Genomic DNA, 21,612 nt, shown 5'->3' on the forward strand with positions numbered 1-21,612 from the left:
GTTAGGATTGGAGGCTTCAGTCCCAGCTAATGGAAAGTGTGACTAGATTTTTTGCTGTTTGTTCCTTTTCTTGAAATACCTCCTTTGGGGATTTCAGTAGGTGTGGGACTTGGGCATCCCTAGATACTGTCATGCCATCTGACAACACTTCCATCTCACCGGTGTTCTTAACGTGTTCGCACATACCTGCCAGTCTGAATTTCATAAAGAACAGAAAGAATATTCGACAGAACATAAATTTAGGCAGCTTTGCAGCAGTCAGTAGCAAGTAGAAATTCAGGGAGACTAGGTTAAATGCCACAGAAGAGAGATTCTCATTTGTGTGACATTGATTCTTTTTTTTGTTTTTTTGTGTTTTTTTTTTTTTTGTCTCTATAGGTTGCTATGGTGACAGACTATGGAGCCTTTATCAAAATCCCAGGCTGTCGGAAGCAAGGTGGGAGTTTATAACTTGAAATTCAGACCTCCCATTCCACTCTCTTCTGTCACCCCCGCCACATCCTGATTGCAGACGCTCATTTTTCAAACAGTAGTTTTCTTTTTGTCTTTAGTGTAGAGATAGGAATATAGACAAGTGATGACAGTCCATGTTTTCGTAGGTCTTCACTCAGAAGTGCTCTCTGACTTGGTGGAGGGTGGGTATAGCTACTTGGGTTCACTTCCAGAATCAGCTCTTGCCTAAATTTCTCCTGTGACCCTAGGCAAGTCACTTGACCTCTTTGGTCTTACGATTTGGGGTAGGACAAGTTACTTACACTCTGAGGCTAACATTGTGAGTTTTCTAATATATGGCACATGGAATGAGAATAGTGCCATAACCAATACAAATTTGATATATCTATCTATCTATGTATCTATCTATATATATAGAGAGAGAGAGAGGGAGAAAGTATATATATAGGTACATATATATAGTATATGTAGCATATATGTTACATAGATACATATATAGATACAGAAGTATAGATATATATATAGAGAGAGAGAGAGATGTATATATATCATGCTCTACGTTTTTAAAGTGATAGGTCTTGGGGCGCCTGGGTGGCGCAGTCGGTTAAGCGTCCGACTTCAGCCAGGTCACGATCTCGCGGTCCGTGAGTTCGAGCCCCGCGTCGGGCTCTGGGCTGATGGCTCGGAGCCTGGAGCCTGTTTCCGATTCTGTGTCTCCCTCTCTCTCTGCCCCTCCCCCGTTCATGCTCTGTCTCTCTCTGTCCCAAAAATAAATAAACGTTGAAAAAAAAAAATTAAAAAAAAAAAAAAAGTGATAGGTCTTTGTTGAACATTTTTTGAGACTCCCCTTCACATCTGTAATCTTACTCGTTTCTTAAAATAATTGTGTTAAGTAGGAAGGACAAGTTCCACAAACTGGTGGTCTGCTTAGAGTGATTTAGCTAGGTAATGGCACAGCCGGGTCTAGAACCCGTACCTCCTGCTTCCTAGCCTAGTTGGCTTTCTGCCATATCACAGTGCTAGTACATCCAAAAACTCAACTTGCTGGTTCCTCATGCTATAATAAATTAAGGATTTATCGAAGATTTTAATGTAAAAAATATAACTATAAGGATATTATTAGAAGAAAATATAGAATGATATTTGACTGGGCACCTGGGTGGCTCAGTTGGTTGAGCGTCTGATTTTGCAGTTCGTGGGTTCGGGCCCCACATCTGGCTCTCTGCTATTAGCACAGACCCCGCTTCGGACCCCTTCTCTCTCTGTCCCTCCCCCCACTCTTGTGTGCACCCTCTTTCTCAAAAATAAATAAACATGTATAAAGAATAGAAAAGCAGAAATTAAAAACAAAGAATGATATTTGACTACATAAAAGTAAAAAACTTTCTCTCAAAAATCATAAGCAAAGTTAAGTTGGGAAAAAGGATTTGTAGCACACATGGCAAAAGACTAATAAAAAAAGGAGTAGGACAAGGGGCCAAGAATATGGAAAGAATTCACAGGAGAAGGAATAGCAACTAATCAACAAATGTCTTAAAAGATGCTCATTCTCAGGATTGATTTAAAACTAACTTAGGGGCCTCCTGGGTGGCTCAGTTGAGTTGGTTAAGCGTCCAACTCTTGATTTCAGCTCAGGTCATGATCTCACAGTTCATGAGATCCAGCCCTGCATCAGGCTCTGTGCTGACAGCCTGGAGCCTGCCTGGGATTCTCTCTCTTCCTCCCTCTCTGCACCTCCCCTGCTCACAAGCACTCTCTCTCTTGCTCAAAAATAAATAAACATTAAAAACAACAACAACAAAAAAAACTAACTTAAACTGTGGCATATACACGCAATGGAATACCACTTGGCAGTAAAAAGGAACAAGAATGAAGTATCCGTGATGCAACCTGAATCAGTCTCTAGGAAATTATGTTGAGGGGGAAAAGCTAATCCCAAAAGGTTGCATACCTTACAATTCCTTTTGTGAAACATTCTTTTTTCTTTCCTACGGTGTTATTGAGATGTAATTCACATGCCATACATTTCACCCAAATGTACAGTTCAGTGGTTGTTTGAATATTTACAGTTTTGCAGCTACGATCTAATTTGAGAACATTTTCGTCATGCCAGAAAGAAACTCTATACCTGTTAGCAGTCACTCCAGATTACGGTCCCACCTGCCCCAGCCTTAGGCAACCACTAGTCTACCTTCTTTCTTTATATGTTTGCCTAGTCTGGACATTTCTTATAAGTGGAGTCAGACAACACGTGGTCTTTTATGATTGGCTTCTTTCACTTCACATTTTTTCAAGATTCCTCCATTCTGAAGCATCAGTACCTTAGTTGTTTTTATTGCCGTTCCAAAATGTGGGATGTAATTAATAACCAGTTCTTCAGCTATCTGATTGGTTGATTCTCTGATGCCAACTGGGTATCCTACACTTCAATTCAGTTCTGACACTGACTACCCAGAGGTAGCATCAAACTCAACAGTATTTAAGGGCTCGATCCCATAAGACTCTCCTCACTTCAGATGCCAGTTACAATTATTGAGTCCCCAGGTTACCCACACTTCTGTCAGACTTGGCTACATATTTGGATGTTCCCACACCACCTCCCCAGTTTCAGTAATTTGCCAGAACAACCCAGAGAACACCAGAAATGTTATACTTACTGTTACAGTTTATAATAAAGGATACATGGGGCGCCTGGGTGGCGCAGTCGGTTAAGGGTCCGACTTCAGCCAGGTCACGATCTCGCGGTCCGTGAGTTCGAGCCCCGCGTCGGGCTCTGGGCTGATGGCTCAGAGCCTGGAGCCTGTTTCCGATTCTGTGCCTCCCTCTCTCTCTGCCCCTCCCCCATTCATGCTCTGTCTCTCTCTGTCCCAAAAAATAAATAAACGTTGAAAAAAAAAAATTTTATAATAAAGGATACAAATGAATAGCCAAATGAGGAAGTACATAGGGTAAGATCCAGAAGGGTCCCAAGTGCAAGAGCCCCTGTTTCGGTGGAGTTGAGATGTATCACCCTCGGCATGTGGATGTATTTGCCAACCCAGAAGCTCTCTAGACCTTATTGTTGAGGGTTTTTTGTAGAGGCTCCAATACATAAGCATAATTGATTAAATTATTGGCTTAACTCCATCTCCAGCCCCTCTCTCCTTCCTGGAAGGTAGAGGGTAGGGCAGCCCTCTCATCACAGGATTGGTTCTGGTGGTTATCAGTCCCCATCTTGAAGCTTTCTAGGGGCCCACTAATAGTCTCCGTATAGCATAAACTTGGGTAATGCTGAAAGGGGCCTATGAATATAACAAGATGCTCCTATCACTCAGGAAGTTCCAAGAGCTTATGAGTTCTGTGCCGGGAACCAGAGATAAAGACCAAATGTATATTTCCTATTACACTATAGTATCAGTGCTCAAAATCCTGGCTGCAATAGTGTACTATAGTTTTGCAGAATGTTGCCACTGGAGGAAACTGGGTAAAGGGTACCCAGGATTTTTCTGTATTCTCTTCTGACTACGTGTGAATCTAAAATTCTCCAAATAATTAAATTAAATTATTTATTGACGTTTATTCATTTTTGAGAGACAGAGCATCAGTGGGGAAGGAGCAGAGAGAGAGAGGGGGAGACACAGAATCTGAAGCAGGCTCCAGGCTCTGGGCTGTCAGCACAGAGCCCCATGCAGGGCTCGAACCCACGGACCATGAGATCATGACCTGAGCCGAAATCAGACACTTCTGAGCCACCCAGGCGCCCCTAAAATTTTCCAAATATTTTTTAAAGTGATTGCATTACACTGTATGTTAACTAACTGGAATTTAAATAAGAACTTTTTTAAAAAATCTCTGTTAATACCCAGTTTTGGAAATGGCTATTTCCAACAATAGTTTTACTCACTGTTGGGAACATAAATTGTTACAGATTTTGGCAACACTTATTAACAGTTTTTTATATACAAGGTTTTTTTAATTGTAGGAAGAGAGCGTGAGTGGGGGAGGGGCAGGGGGGAGAGAGAGGGGGCGAAAGAGAGAGAGAGAGAGAGAGAGAGAGAGAGAGAGAGAATCCTAAGCAGGCTCCATGCTGAGTATGGAGCCAGGAGGGTCAGGGGGTGGGTGGCATCCCAGGATCCTGGGATCGTGACCTGAGCCGAAATCAAGAGTCAGATGCTCAGCCAACTGAGCCACCCAGGCACCGCTCCCGCTAACATTTTTACTGTGCTTGCCCTTTGATCCAGCAGCCCCTTAGGGGATTTAGTTCGCAGTGTAGACTTAGATACCTGATGTACATCTGTGCGGTGGACTATGCAGATGATCAGAAAATTGATACTTTGATGCTGGTGCCTTCTTCATTTTACCAGAAAGGATCTGTGAAAAGTGTTGATGGCAACTCCCCGGCACCAGTGCCTGACCGGGAGCTGGTTGTAAGAAGCCCTCTGATTTCAGAGACGCCAAGGTGAGGGCAGGGAAATGCCTCTTAGAATTGGTGAAACGGGTGCATCCACTTTCCTGGGATGGTAAGATGTCCAAGCTAAGATGAAAACGCACGCTGCGGCAGTTTCCATGGTGTGCCCCGCCCCGCCGAAATTCTACAGCATGTGTCCACGTGCCGATGTCGTTTTTGAACTACTGCATAGGTTTAGAAGGAAGCCTGGAAGCAGCCCCACAAACTGTTGACAACGGTCACCCCCGGAGGGTTCAGTTTGCTAGGGGAGACATGGACACCGAAGAGGGACTTTTACTTTGTGCAATTTCTTAACCCAGAATTTTTCTTAAAAATAAAAAGTCCAACCGCTGATCTTTGGATAATAAAGCCGTGCATCTAGCCTTGGAGACTACTGTGCCATGAATGGCATCGTGGAATTAGAAAGGGCTCCCCGATAGTTTCCAAGCTAACAGTCAGCAGAGGATAATAAAGTTGCTCATTTTGTGTTGTCTGGGATTTAACGAGAGGACTCATCCCCATCTTTGTAGGCATGCCCCTCTTTTGGTCTGAAGACAGATCTTGTCAGTGTACTCACCATCACTGCAATACCTACTCACTTGAGCATTTATGTGGCACCCTGGGGACTCTGTGTAGACGAAAGGCCTGACACCTCCCAGCAGTCAGGTTTCAACTCACTTGTGTCCATGCCCTGTCAGGGGATGCCTCTCATTGTCGATGCCTGCCTACAAGTGGATCTGTTAGTCTGACAGCCGGTGGAGACAAGCCTCAGAGGGAGAGCGCGGGGAGCCAAGTAATTAGGCGGGAAGTCTCTAATCCTGGGCTTTTCTGTGGTTTTGCTGCGTAATTCCAGCAGTTGTATTTTAGCTTCCCTGCTCTCAAAAGGAGAAAATCATCAAGTCCCATGCCAAAAGGACTGAGCTATAAGATAATTCTGGTCTCCGGATTTTAATGTCCTGATTCAGGAAGGGAGACTCTAACTTGAGTTGTTTTTCTCAGCCTTCTGTTCTCAGAATTTTTGTCCCTACTGAGCTGAAGACCCCTTCCTCGTACTCAGATCTAAACTAGATTTTCCCCTGGCTCATAGTGTTGCCTGCTAGAACGATCTGTGATGATGGAAATGTTCTATATCTGTTTCGATATGTTTTTCTGACACCAGCTAATTCTCTGGATTCCAACTGCAGGTGTCTTAATTCTGACACTACCTGCCTGGAGTTAGTGTGTCAGATCACGCAAGTTAAAGGGGCTCAGACTCACAAGACTGCCCCTACTTCAGATGCCAGTCGTAAGTCCTGAGCCACCTGTACTTCTAATTGGTGGGCTGTGAAGCAAGGGTTCCCACGACCCCCTCTTCAAGTTTGATCATTTGCTAGAACAGCTCTCAGGACTCAGGGAAACACTGTTTCTTATGTTCGCTGGTTTTATTATAAAGGATACAGTCAGGCCCGGCCAAGGTATGGGGGTGGTGGGGGGCGGGGGTACTCCAAGCTTCTCTGACACACCCTCCCAACAAGCTGATATGTTCACTAACCTGGAAGCTCTCTGAGTCCTGTTTTAAGAGTTTTATTGGGCCTCTTCAGCCCCTCCCTCTTTCCTGGAGACCAGTGGTCCCAACCCTCTCATCATTTAATCTTCTGGAGACTTGCCCCGTTCAGAGACATCTAGAGCCCCACCCTAAATCACCTCCTTAGCAAACTCTTCTGTGATCAGAAGGGGCTTATGAATAACAAAAGACTGTCGTATCACGGGAGAAATTCCAAGAGTTATAGGAGTTCTGTGGAGGAATCAGGGACATACACCAAATAAATTTTGGTATTCTAGCACATCTGTGCTGGCCAGTAAAGTAGCCACTAACTTTTAACTTTGTTTATTTAAAATAATGTTTTAATGTTTATTTATTTATTTATTTATTTTTTATTTATTTTTGGGACAGAGAGAGACAGAGCATGAATGGGGGAGGGGCAGAGAGAGAGGGAGACACAGAATCGGAAACAGGCTCCAGGCTCCGAGCCATCAGCCCAGAGCCTGACGCGGGGCTCGAACTCACGGACCGCGAGATCGTGACCTGGCTGAAGTCGGACGCCTAACCGACTGCGCCACCCAGGCGCCCCATTTAATGTTTATTTTTAAGAGAGAGAGAGAGAGACAGTGTGAGCGGGGGGGGGGGGGGGGGGGGGGGGGGCAGAGAGAGAGAGGGAGACAGAATCCGAAGTAGTCTCCAGGCTCTGAGCTGTCAGCACAAGAGCCCAACCTGGGGCTCAAACTCATGAACTGCAGCATCATGACCTGAGCCAAAGTCAGACCCCTAACTGACTGAGCCACCCAGGTACCCTAACCTTGTTTATTTTAATTAATTTAAATTTAAACTTAAAACAGCAACATGATGGGACACCTGGGTGGCTCAGTGAGTTAAGCATTTGACTTCCGCTCAGGTCATGATCTAGAGGTGCATGAGTTCGAGCCCTGCTTCAGGCTCCACGCTGACTGTGCACAGCCTGCTTGGGATTCTTTCTCTCCCATGCCTCCCCCATTGTTTGTACGTGTCCGCGCTCTCTCTCTCTCTCAAAGTAAGAAATTTTAAAAAGAAAGTGAAATGGAATAAATATTAAAAAAAAAAAAAAAACAGCAACATGGCTAGCGACTATCATAGTGTCAGTGCAGCTTTTTATGACGTTCTTTTTTTTTCTACTATCCTTTGCCCCACTAGCACATGAGATTTGGGGATCAGATTGTTCAACATTTTTTCCTAATGTTTATTTATTTTTGAAGGGGAGGGGAGGGACAGAGAGAGAATCCCAAGCAGGCTCAGCCTTGTCAGCATGGAGCCTGACCTGGGGCTCAATCTCCTGAACTGCAAGATCATGACCTGAGCTGAAATCAAGAGTCGGATGCTTAACCGACTGAGCCACCCACGCGCCCCCAGCGTTATACTTTTTTTTTTGTTGTTTTTATTTATTGTGTGTGGGAGAGAGGGAGAGAGAACACCAAGCAGGCTCTACACTGTCAGCATGGAGCCCAGCACAGAGCTAAACTCACAAACTGGGAGATCGTAACCTGAGCCAAAACCAGGAGTTGGACACTTAACCAACTGAGCCACCCAGGCGCTTCCCAATGTTACACTTTAAAATGTACTGCTTATGGTAGAAGCTCAAATATTTTTCGCAATGAAATCAGTGTGGCGAATAATTATTGACTTCCATTACCTGGCTACTATGTTAGATGTGAACACAGAGATAAGAGATAAGAAAACATAGTCCCTCCTGCCCTACTGTTGGTAGTCTAGAGATACGAACAAATTACAATGTAGCGCAATGATATAAGTGAGGTTGTGGTTATCCACTGAGCTGTGAGATATCCACCTGAGGAATAGTGGCTGTTCAATACATTTTATTAAATGAATACATTAATTCTAGTTCCAGCCCCACCATTTACTGGCTTTTGACTTCAAGTTGCTTTGGACTTGAGCCTTAGTTTCCTTATCTGTGAAATGGGAATGATGTGCCTGTTTTAGAGTTTCTTATCTGTCAGGATCATGTCTTGTCCTTGAATCCACAGTTGCCTGTAATATTGTGGATGTTTTGTAACTATTTGAATGAATTTATGATCCCAACAAGATAAAGGATATGAAAGCACTTTAATTTATGGGCTTACATTATAATCATAAACCATTGATTGGAGATAAGTTATTTGAAAATTCTAGAAAGGGAATTCATATCCCCCAAAGATAAAGGAGACCTTTTATTTTGACAGATTTTGGCTGCAGCTGTTTTCTAATGGTTTGTACTTTTCACCTCTTTCCTTTATTGCCAGTGGAAGTTGTGAAAGAAATTAAGGTTGAACAATGCATTTGGGAGAATATTTTCAAGGGAACAATAATAGGCTTACTCCTTTTTTTTTTTTTTTAATATGGTGATTGAGATGCTAGCTCTTTCCAAGTTGTCAGAATTTTTTTTTCGTTCTTTTACCAGCATCTACTCAGATGGGATTCATTCTGTTCAAGTGTCATGTTCGGTTTACTGAATATGATGATGGATTTGATATGCCCTTTGGGCATTTATGGCTTCATGTCAGAAATCCAGGCACAGACTACTTCCGAACAACTCCCTTCCACGTAGACTGACAAGCAGAGCATACTTGTTTCTGTTCATTTCGGAGCGTATGCTAAAGCAGAATTAGATGCGTTTCTACTACTTGTAGATGAGACCATGTTTCTTTCTTTTTTTTTTTAATTGAAAAGATAGCACAGATCATTAATAATAAATGGAGAAATATCAGTATGCTATAGAAGACCTGACAGACTCATAGTTCTTTTTTTTTTAAGCTTATTCATTTTGAAATGAGAGAGAGAGAGAGAGAGAGAGCACGCGTGCGTGTGTGGGTGAGAGCAGGAGAGGAGCAGAGAGAGGGAGAATCCCAAGCAGGCTCCATGCTCATCGCGGAGCCCAGACACGGGGCTCATGACCCGTGAGATCCCATGACCGTGAGATCCTGACCTGAGCCAAAATCAAGAATCGGCTGCTTAACCCACTGAGCTACTACCCAGGTGCCCCACAGACTCATATTTGAATTGCAGTTCTTTCTTACCAGCTTTGTGACCTTGGCCAATATGCTTCTACAGTATTTTCTCATGTGAACCTACGTCACAGGGTTGATCAAAGGAGGAAATGAACAAGTGAATATACTGTATATAGTGAGGTATCCAGCACAGGGTGAGGGGACCTCAAGTGTGTTATTTGGTGCCCTCTACTATGTCACTTAATCCAGCTGTTGGTGGCTTATGTGGTTAGCAGTGAAACACCTCCCAAGAATGTAGACTGGCTTCTGAGAATGAAACCTAGTGATGGATTCCCCCACACAGAGGATGGGATTAGCCATGGATAGAAATATACCAGGCAATTGGCTATAAATCTGTGACCAGAGAGATGAGAGCACTCACGACTGACAAGATAATTTGGGTGTGATTCCAGGGAAAAAGGATTGGAATGAAATTATAACTCAGGAGACTGAAATCTAATTGACTATCATTCTATGTAGGGGGAGATTATATGAGCAGGTGGGGGTTGTCAGCCTGGAACATAGTAAAAGAAAGTCCGAGAATCTGAAGATAGCAGTGTTTGTCTTACCTTATTTAGGGCAGAAATGAATCTGGAGGAGGAACTGGAGAGAGATGGATTCTTTTATGAGGAAGTGATAAGTCCATTAAACTTTTGTGGACTGTAAACCTATCTTAAAACATGTATCTCCTTTTTGTTCTGATTCTGTGTTGAAGCAGTTTCCAATCACTTATCTAATTTTTTAGGTATTTGATACTGGAGCGGTGGTGGGTAGTTTATGAGATGAGAACTAGGAATAAACAAAGTATGTCCTCTGTTGTAAATTGATAAACTGGTGAATTGTGTCTATCCCTGTACCAATCACTAAGTTGACAATCTGGTTAATATATTTTAGTACATAAACATTTGTATGCTGAAGACTCCTACATATATTTGTATCTTCAGTTCATACACATCCTCTGAACTTTGATAGACTTACATATCCAACTGCCCACCTGACATCTGCATTCAAGACCGACAGCTAGACCATTTCCCTTGTTTAATTCACCCCATAAGCTTTTGGTAATAAGCCATTAATGTCTCAACTATAAAAATCCTGTACCTTAGCATAGCTTTTTATATTCCTCTTTAGTCTGAGTCTATATGAGACATAGTTTTATTTTGGTCATAGTACACATATCATTTTTCATTTTGCTTTTAAGATATTTATGATTAAAAATATTGCATGCTGGGGTGCCTGGTTGGCTCAGTCGGTTCAGCGTTGGACTTGGGCTCAGGTCGTGATCCCATGGTTCGTGAGTTGAAGCCTCACGTGAGGCTCCACGCTGACAGTGCAGAGCCTGCTTAAGATTCTCTCTCTCTCTCTCTCTCTCTCTCTCTCTCTCTCTGTCTCTCTCAAAATAAACTTAAAAAAATAAAAATACTGCATGCTTACTATAGAAAATTAAGGGGGAAATTTTTTTAAGTTTATTTATTTTTATTTTTTAATGTTTATTTGTTTTTGAGAGAGAGAGTGCAAGTGGAGGAGGGGCAGAGAGAGGGGGACAGAGGATCTGAAGCAGGTTCTGTGCTGACAGCAGAGAGCCTGATGTGGGGCTTGAGCTCACAAACAGTGAGATCATGACCTGAGCCAAAGTCATATGCTTAACTGACTGAGCCACCCAGGGGCCTTAAGTTTATTTAGTTAGTTTATTTTATTTATTTATTTTGAGAGAGAGAGAGAGAGAGAGAGAGAGAGCACGTGCATGTGGGTGGAGGAGGGGCAGAGAAAGAGAGAGAATCACAAGCAGGCCCTGCACCATCACTGTCAGCTATCAGCACAGAGCCCGATGCAGGGCTCAGACTCATGGACCGTGAGATCAGGAGCTGAGCTGAAATCAAGAATTGGGTGCTCAACCAGCTGAGCCACCTAGGCGCCCCAAGGGGGAAAACTTTAAAGGAATTATATGATACCATTACCACACAGAGACAGGTGCTATTAACATTTTGGTATATTTCTTTATTAGTCACATGTACATAAAATTTGACATACTGAGATTAAGATTATACTGTCTATATATACATTGTAGCTTTTTACACTTAGTGAACCTTAAACATTTCTCCATTGTTTAACATACTTTCGTAAACATTTAAATGACATTATTCTGTCATTCAGATGTACCACATAATTGTTTTAAGTTGTTTTCAATTTTTCACTACTAATACTTCGAGAAATACCTTGTTGAACCAGGAGAGATGCCTGGACCAAAAAATATTCTACTTTGGGATCAGAGGGGAGGACAAATGGTTAGTGCCATTATTTCCTTGTTTGTGGTACAGACCTTCTGTTTTAGGAAAGGGAAAAAAAAAAATCTCTCAAGTATTATTAGGTTCAACATTAATTTCCTTCATAACTTTCATTAACAGAGGAAAGAAGTAAATTTTAACATGAGAGGACAGTTGCAAAAAATGTCAAAGGGAAAGGTTTCCCTTTCCTTCAGATTATCTGGATTTCCCCTCTAGACTTCCCAATTAGGCAGCTCTGCCCATTACACCATCATGGGGGAAAAAACACAGCTTCACAAATTTTATCCGATTTGGAGGTTACGTGATGTGTCTAAAATTAAAAACATAAGAACGTATAAGATGTATATAACACATTTTGGAGGCCCCAGAGTTCTTCATAGGCTATCAGCCTCCAGAATGAGCCGACATAGGTAGGTGAGACCCAGTGACGGTGGTCAGAGCAAGCAGGCACTTCCAGTAGGAGCTCTAAGCAGAGGCCAGGTGCTTCGAATTACAGGTGTGTGCCTGCCGTGCCGATGACTTTGTGGGCACACACATGTGCCAGACAGCTTGAGAGAGAGAATACAGGCTAATAATTCCCCCAAGAAACTTAAGGAAGGGCAGTCATTTTAGACGTAACTCTTTGACTTACCGGTTTTTTCTCTAGTTTACATTCCTGGTTTATGTTCATTCAAAATAATTGTATATTGTATCTATTTCCCCCAGAATAGAGACAATTTTCTTTATTGAAACACTTGAAAATAAAGAAAAAAATGAACGTGTAATCTTGTACACTAGTATAATCGTTGTTACAGCATTTTGGATCATTCTGACTTTTAAAATCTTTTTGAAGCATTTGTAGTCATACTGTATACAATTTTGTGTTGTATTTTGTTATTTACATGGGGAAATGCTGGTTGTTTTCAGTGCTCGACACAGAGTCGGCAATCAGATGTTTGCTTACTAAAGAATGAATTATGGATATATTTTTACATCATCTTTTGAGCAACATTTTTAATGGACCATTCAATGGCTGTACCACAGTTGACTTAACCATTGCTCTGTTGTTGAATATTAGGTTGTTTCTAATTTTTTTGTCTTATAAATACATGAGTATTTTTATGTATGTCACTTTTCCTGATGCATATCACTTTTTCTGTGTATATGATTACTTCCTTTGGACAGATTCCCAGAAGTGATTATGGGTCATATTAATTTAGTCAGAACTCTTGGTTGCAAGGGACAGAAACAGTTGAGAAATGTTTTGACTCTTCCCATTGGGATGTGCAGGATAAATCTGGCTTCCCTAGGGCTCTATCAGGTGCTGAGATTACACCCTGAGGGCTTGGTCTCTTACCTTTGGTCACATCTTGCCACCTGGTGGTTAATATGGGCATTGGTAAATTTTTGTAGTTCGTAATCCCAACATCTTGAAAAAGATGAATTGATTTAGCTAATGTCTCGTGTCTATCCCTGAACCAATCAGTTACTGTGGCTAGCTGGGTGAGGCATCTTGATTGACTAAGCTTGTGTCATGTGTCCATAGTTGGGGGTTGTGTCAGCTTCAACCAAATCACATGAACTGACCAGATTTATTTTAGAAAGCAGGGAAGGTGATGTTGATTAATGCTTTAATAACTTTTTCCATAAAAATCTGAAGTTGATCTCAGAGGCATGAGTTCCAGCCCCACATTGGGTGTAGAGATTGTAAATAAATAAAAACTTTTTAAATATCTGAAATTGTCTAACAACAACAAAAAAAAGAAAATAGGGAAGGTGGTTCTCCCAGGAAAGGAGTTTGGACAGACAGGAAAAGGATATCTATTACAAATATTTTATTAAATTATTTAATGACTATTATTTAACTTTTAATTTTTTTTAATGTTTATTTTTGAGAGAGAGTACGTGCGCACTCGTGTATGAGTGGGAGAGAGGCAGAGAGAGAGGGAGACAAAGGATCTGAAGCAGGCTCTGCATTAACAGCAGAGAGCCCGATGTAGGGCTTGAACTCACAAACCATGAGATCAGGACCTGAGCCAAAGTTGGACGCTTAACCACCTGAGCCATCCAGGTGCCCCTAACTTTTAACAAATTTTATTAAATATTTTTACCACTCTTGATAGTGATTGCTAAATGATTTCTAACATTTTGTACTAGCCCTAGCAATATTTCTTACTTGACTATGCTCTCACCAGTGGGTATTGTTATTTTCTAAATATTTTGCTAATTTAATAGGTTAAAAATAGCACCTTGTTTAGATTTTTTTTTCACTTATTTCTCATAATTATTTTCCATAATTGTAAATTAAATGGCTGCTTACTTTTCCATTTGGTTGATTTACCACGGTTTACCAAGCTAATCATTTAGGTTGCCTTATAGGTTTTTAAAAACTTTTCTAGATAATAATACTGCAGGTATTTTTCCATACCCATAGGTCTTTTGCTTTTATTGGGTTTTTTCTTTTGGAAAAATTCTAATGATGATATTCGTGCATCAAAGGTAAAAACATCTTGATGCCCTTGCTTTCAGAGACTTTCATTGACTTGTGTTTTTACTAGTGTAAGTGTGGTTATTGTATCACATGTTTGCTAACATTGAGCATTATTTTTTTAATTTATTTTTAAAAATGTATATTTAAAAAAAAATTTTTTTTAACGTTTATTTATTTTTGAGACAGAGAGAGACAGAGCATGAACAGGGGAGGGTCAGAGAGAGGGAGACACAAAATCTGAAACAGGCTCCAGGCTCCGAGCTGTCAGCACAGAGCCCGACGCGGGGCTTGAACTCACAGACCACGAGATCGTGACCTGAGCCAAAGTCGGCCGCTCAACCGACTGAGCCACCCAGGCGCCCCAAAAATGTCTATTTTTGAGAGAGAAAGAGAGCGTGTGTGTGTGTGTGTGTGTGTGTGTGTGTGTGTGTGTGTGCATGCAAGTCGGGGAGTGTGTGTGTGTGCATGCAAGTCAGGGAGGGGCAGAGAGAGAGAGGACAGAAGATCCAAAGCGGGCTCTGTGCTGACAGCAGACAGCTCAATGTGGGACTCGAACTCAAAAACCTCGAGATCATGACCTGAGCTGAGGTTGGACCCTTAACCGACTGAGCCACTCAAGCGCCCCTGAGCATAATTTTTAAAGAATATTTGTTGATTAGCTACAAAACATGATCCCACATCGTCTTAATTTAAAGTTTTAAATTAACAGACATTTTGCAATGAATTCTCCACTCCCATTTTCTCCTTACCTTGTTATTTAGAGTATAAATACCAGATATACCCTGTGCTTTACTTCATTTCCTCTTGTGCCCAGGTTTGGTCCATCGAACTCACATGTCCTCCTGTCGCGTGGATAAGCCCTCTGAGATAGTAGATGTCGGGGACAAAGTGTGGGTGAAGCTTATTGGCCGAGAGGTAAGGTTCTGTGCAACTTTCATGTGGTGAGAAGGAATGAAGGAAAACTAGGGGCAAGATGGTGAATGTGTATATGTTATTAACTGTGGCCGATGATCTTATTTTTGAATCCTGCCACTGAATTCTGTCCTGAATTGAAACCTTCTGGCCTGCTGTCCTGTAAACTCAGAAGGAACGTGGTGTAAACTGTAATAAGAGTGGTGCAATAAGTACACATTTACAAGACTTTCCTCCCTGAAGTTTATCCAAATGGCCGGTGGCAAGAAAAAAAAAAAAAAAAAACAAAAGGAAAGAACCAAAAAGAGAGAAGGCAGCTTAATTGCTGGGACGAGTCTTTATCAAACTTCAGAGAACAGCTGCCAGGTACACTTCAGTTTGGACCCAAACAAGGGCAGACACAGAGTTTACCATTATTGATCCTAATACCTGGCACCATGCAGTGTGAGGGAAGTGAGAAAAGTCTGAAGGACCCTGTTAACAGCAACTCCCTTGAGGGCATGTGGGCTGCGGGTGTGGGCAGCCTACAGGAGAAATGTGATCAGACGCTGAGACCTCCACCAGAGAACGGCCGGGGCAGATAGGGCTGAAAGAGACGCCATTCAATAATGTTTGAGTGCTTCCATGTACTAGTCTGAGGGATATAAGAGCGAAGCAGACATAGGTGACATCAGCTGTTATGGAGCTTATACAGAATGTAACTGGAAGACACAAACATTAAAATGAGCAAGCATATGTATAAAATAATTGTAAGTTAGGGGTGCCTGGGTGGCTTAGGATCTGAGCCCTCTTCAGATCCTCTGTTCCATCGCCACCCCTCCCCCATGCACGTGTGTGCTCTCTCTCTCTGTCTCTCAAATAAATATAAACATTTTTTTAAAAATTGGAAGTTCTAATAAGTGCTGTAATGGGCTCAGGCAGCGTCAGAGGTAGATTTAGTGGTCAGGCACAGGCTCTCTGAGGAAATGACACATGAGCTGAGACCTAAAGGGAAAGGCAGTGGCCACGTGAGAAGCTGGGATAAGCATGTTCTAGGCCAGGAGAGCAGCTGATGCAAAGACCCTGAAATGGAGAAGGGCTGCAAGGGTTGGAGGGAGCAAAAGAAGACCAATGTAGGGGCACCTGGGTGGCTCAGTCGGTTAAGCGGCCGACTTCAGCTCAGGTCACGATCTCGCGGTCCGTGAGTTCGAGCCCCGCGTCAGGCTCTGGGCTGATGGCTCAGAGCCTGGAGCCTGCTTCCGATTCTGTGTCTCCCTCTCTCTCTCTGCCCCTCCCCCGTTCATGCTCTGTCTCTCTCTGTCTCAAAAATAAATAAAACGTTAAAAAAAAAATTTTTTTTTTCAAAAGAAGACCAATGTGGCTAACAATCACCTTCCTGTTTAAAAATGCTCTAAAAGGGGCGCCTGGGTGGCGCAGTCTGTTAAGCGTCTGACTTCAGCCAGGTCACGATCTCGCGGTCCGTGAGTTCGAGCCCCGCGTCAGGCTCTGGGCTGATGGCTCAGAGCCTGGAGCCTGTTTCCAATTCTGTGTCTCCCTCTCTCTCTGCCCCTCCCCCGTTCATGCTCTGTCTCTGTCCCAAAAATAAATAAACGTTGAAAAAAAAATTTAAAAAAAAATAATAATAAAAATGCTCTAAAAATCAATAAATAAAAATTTTTAAACAAGAAAGAAAGAAAGAGAGAGAGAGAGAAAGAAAAGAAAAGAAAAGAAAAGAAAAGAAAAGAAAAGAAAAAAGAAAAGAAAGATGCTCTAGACCAAGTCCAAAGGAGGATCTAGTCTAGTCTGGAATGTTTCAGAAACCCATTCTGGGCTCATGGGTCTCTGAACTAATCATTATGCTGAACTTGAAAAATGGCTTTTATTTTTCTGCCTGGCTACCTCCACAGGCCTTGAATTTCTGAGCAGCCATTTCTGTCTTTCCTCCCCAGAGGAACAAAAATAAGGTAAAAACTACTTCCTACAGTTATTCTGCCACAAGATCTATTTATCCTCATTAGCACTCCCAGTGCTAGGTCCCAGTACAGGACCTCAACCATTAGAGGAGCTCGGTGTTTGTTATGATGATAAAAGCTTTGATTCTTAGTTAGATAATTGTAGATCAGCAGTCTAAATGATGTACTCTTAACTTTTGGTGACTTTGCCTTTTGTCTTTTACAGATGAAAAATGATAGGATAAAAGTGTCCCTCTCCATGAAAGTCGTCAACCAAGGAACTGGGAAAGACCTTGACCCCAACAACGTTATCATTGAGTAGGTAAAAGGTTTGGAAAGGCTAAAATCCTTCTGCTTCTCAAACTAAAGAATGCTGTAGTGAATCAGACTGACCTGGGAACTCTGCCATATATAGTCTCTGATATTGAGGAGTTAAGTAGCCTTGGTGATATTTGGATTTAGAGGTCTAAAGTGTAGGTCACACTGTGCTGTGTAGAGTTCGAGGATGGAATGCTAACATGCCAAGCTCCTAGCACAGAAGTGCTCCATCAGTGGTTTTGTTTCCTTCCCCTTATTCTTTCTGCATTAGCCCTTTAACCAGTCAGCCAACAAGCATTCATGAGGCCCCTGTTCCTTGTGTCCTAGCACTGGGGCTCAAAGAAGACAGAGACCATGTGGGAGGGTAGGGTAATCTAGAAGCAACACATCTTGGGATAACTGTGTTCTGAACACCACATCTTGGTTTTATTGGCTCTTCGGACCTTTCATTTAGGAATGGAAGATTTGCTATCCATGTAGGCTAATGTCTGGTGATACAGGGGAATTTGCTATCTGTCTCAAAGTCTTTCCTGAATATATGCCAGTGGGATTTCTGATTAGAGGTTCCTAGTTCCCTCAGGTTCCCTGAAGGGTTTATGAACTGTTTCCAGTATTTCAGAAAGCCAGCCAAATCATGCATTTACCTTCAGGTTAACCATATGTTAGAGCACCTGGGTGGTTCAGTTGGTTGAATGTCTGACTCTTGATTTTGGCTCAGGTCCTGATCCTAGGGTTGTGGGATCGAGCCCTGCATCAGGCTCTGTGCTGATCTTGGCGCCTACTTGGGATTCTCTCTCTCTCTTCCTCCGCCCCTCTACCCCACTCGCACACACGCTCTCTCTAAAGAAAAAAAACACATTATTTTATTGCTTTTGATATTGTTAAAATAGCACATTGTTTATCTCAGGCTAATCAGGTGCTCTCAGTGGAGTTATGTTATTGATTAATTTAAAAAATAAGAAAAAAATAAATGTTTGTGTGGGATCTTGGTGGGGAAAAGTTTGGAAACCTGTGTTTATAGTTCTAAGCAAAATCAGTTTGATGTTTATTTTGGAGAGAGAGAGACACACAGAGCACGAGTGGGGGAGGGGCAGAAAGAGAGGGAGACACAGAATCTGAAGCAGGCTCCACGCTCCAAGCTGTCAACACAGAGCCCCATGTGGGGCTTGAACTCACGAACTATGAGATCATGACCTGAGCTGAAGTCAGATGCTTAACCAACTGAGCCACCCACCCACACGTCCCATAAGCAAAATCAGTTTGGATACATAAGAGTTTTACCTAAAAGGGAAGGAATTGATTTTTATTGGATACATACTATGTGCCGGGCATTATGCAAGGCAGTTTACATACATTTGTGTATCTGATTCTCATAATAACCTCCAAATGGGTATTATTTTCATTTTACTTTTTATTCCTAGTTGTGGGGGGTGGGGTGTTTTTTTTTTAAGATTTTATTTTTAAGCAATCTCCACACCTATTGTGGGGCTTGAACTTACAACCCTGAGATCAAGAGTCACATGCTCCCTTGACTGAGCCAGCCTGGTGCCCCTGGATTCCTAACTTTGAACTTAATGCTTGGTGATAAATAATTTGCCTGTGGTTAGTAGCAAATTATAGTGGGTCAAGGACCTGAATCTAGGTTTCCTTGACATTAAGGCTAATGCCTGTTTTTGACACATGATGCTTCTAGCTGTTGCATGTGACTTAAGAGTTTTTCCATATTTCTATAGTTTTGTCTCCAAATATTGACATTTGTAAGTCTGATTATTGACAGGATACTTTTCGGTTACAGTAGAAATGTTTTATAACTCAGAGCTCAGTAAGGTTATTTTAAGTTTGGCATTTACTTGCTTTTGGGGGTGTCCATGTTTCTGTGTGTAGGCTATTTCTAGTAATAACCAAGTGGCCGAACAGTAACTTGTAAACTATTTCTAGAATTGCATCCAGGAAAGAAGCATGGTATAGTGGAATGATAAGAGGTTTTAGAGTTCTACGTAAAGCAGAAAGAGTCCTAGTTCTGCTGTAAGCTGATGTATGGCCTTGAACAGACCACCTTGAGTCTCTGAACCTCAGCTTCTTCACTATCAGTGGGAGAGAATGATACCTACATCTCAGAAATGATGGAATGATCTCGATACAGTCTTGTTTGTAAAGAGTCAGATTAGCATCTAGTTTACAGTAGAAACTTGACAGATGGTGGCTACTTGTAGTTATTGGGGTTTTTTTAAATTTTTTTTAATGTTTATTTATTTTTGAGAAAGAGAGAGAGTGTGAGCAGAGTAAGGGCAGAGAGAGAGGGAGACAGAATCCGAAGCAGGCTCCAGGCTCTGCACTGTCAGCACAAAACCTGATGTGGGGCTCGAACTCATGAAAGAGATAATGACCTGAGCCAAAGTCAGATGCTCAACGGACTGAACCACCTAGGCACCCCTCTTTAATCTCGTTTAATCTTTATTTTTGAGACAGAGACAGAGTGAGAGCAGGGAAGGGACAGAGAGAGAGGGAGACACAGAATCTGAAGTAGGCTCCAGGCTCTGAGCTGACAGCACAGAGCCCAATGCAGGGCTCGAACTCACAAGCCGTGAGATCATGACCTGAGCTGACGTCCGCCACTCAAGTGCCTGAGCCACCCAGGCACCCCATTGTAGTTATTGTTTTCAAAGATCTCATTTTTCTCTGTGGTTAGCACAACTTTTCTTTTGAAAGAACATGTAAGACCCAGGAGAACAGGGGTTGCACCTCTTTCTTATCTCCCATTGTGCCTGATGCATATCGCTCATTTAGCTGGGGCTTTCTTTTACTCATTTATTCAACAATTATCTTAGAGGTTCGTGTTCTACATTAGGTGCAGTGGCAATACCAAGGTTTCTGCCTAAGGGCCTCAGGGCCTAGTGTAATGAGATCATTATGCAAATAACTTTAATAGAAGGCAAGTGGGATAAATGCCAAAAGAATGGATTAAAGGAAGAATTCTAGGAATTAGCTTAAAGAGGACAAGTTAGTTTCAGTCCCTGATGGTTAGAAGAGAGGTTGCATTTGAGCTAGGTCTAGAAGAATGGATACAATTTTGTCAGGCAGCAGGGAAGGGAGTGCTATTCCATATAGAAGAAAGGGGTTAAGGAAAGGCATGAGACAGGAAAACACAGGGCACAGTTAGGAGTCTTGTTTAAGAAAAGAGGGGGGTCCAGCCACTCCGGAAGCAGTATGGAGGTTCCTCAAAAGATTAAAAATAGAACTACCCTACGACCCAGCAATTGCACTACTAGGCATTTATCCATAGGATACAGGTGTGCTGTTTCGAAGGGACACGTGCACCCCAATGTTTATAGCAGCACTATCGACAATAGCCAAAGTATGGAAAGAGTCCAAATGTGCATTGATGGATATATGTGGATATATATGGATATATGTGATACACACACACACACACACACACACACACACACAAAATGGAGTATTACTCAGCAATCAAAAAGAATGAAATCTTGCCATTTGCAACTACATGGATGGAACTAGAGTGTATTATGCTAAGCGAAATTAGTCAGAGAAAGACAAATATCATATGACTTCACTCATATGAGGACTTTAAGACACAGAACAGATGAACATAAGGGAAGGGAAGCAAAAATAATATAGAAGCGGAGGGGGACAAAGAGACTCTCAAATATGGAGAACAAACAGAGGGTTACTGGAGGGATTGTGGGAGGGGGGATGGGCTAAATGGGTGAGGGGCACTAAGGAATCTACACCTGAAATCATTGTTGCACTATATGCTAACTAATTTGGATGTAAATTAAAAAAAAAAGAGGGGGGGTGTGGTCAAGGTCTAGAATGTAGGGCTTAAAAGGTATGTTGGGGTCAGATTGTAGAGAGCTTTGACTTGACTGTCAGCCAAAGAGTAGTAGTAATTTTCTTAAAGCCTTTGAGGAGGAGTAGAGGCACCTGATCAGATTAATCTCCCCTCATGTCCCATTCTCTAACCTTGCCTTCTTATGCTCAGTGTCCTCATGCTGTCTCCAGCCACACAGTCTGTCAGCTGCCTTTTGTTTTTCATCAATATATGTCTTACATTTCATCCCTTCAGTCCCAGAGTGTTAAAGTGAATCTGTAAATGGAAAGGGTGAAAGACAGTTTCCAGGTAGGTTTAGCCAGTATAGCATAGTCTTTTAGAGGAGTATTTATGGGGGACAGCTGCGTGGGTCAGTCTGTTAAGCATCTGACTCTTGATTTTGGCTCAGGTCGTGATCACACGGTTTGTGA

At 42.2% G+C, this 21,612-nt stretch overlaps 1 protein-coding gene across 5 annotated transcripts in view; it reads left to right on the forward strand.

Annotated features, from left to right (window-relative positions):
- The window catches only part of ZCCHC17 (zinc finger CCHC-type containing 17), a 63,557-nt gene that overhangs the window by 17,384 nt on the left and 24,561 nt on the right, over window positions 1-21,612 (forward strand). For 4 of the 5 annotated variants that reach the window (XM_086716287.1, XM_086716284.1, XM_086716286.1 and 1 more), the window contains exons 3-5: window positions 379-436; window positions 15,003-15,103; window positions 17,258-17,349. In XM_086716287.1, coding sequence (XP_086572413.1) covers window positions 379-436; window positions 15,003-15,103; window positions 17,258-17,349 — 251 coding nt within the window. The remainder of the gene's footprint in view (window positions 1-378; window positions 437-15,002; window positions 15,104-17,257; window positions 17,350-21,612) is intronic. The other variant, XM_086716285.1, reaches the window with a different exon arrangement.

Source organism: Puma concolor, chromosome C1 (genome assembly GCF_028749965.1).
Source record: "Puma concolor isolate L17-30 chromosome C1, mPumCon1.1.hap2, whole genome shotgun sequence".
NCBI lineage: Eukaryota > Metazoa > Chordata > Mammalia > Carnivora > Felidae > Puma > Puma concolor.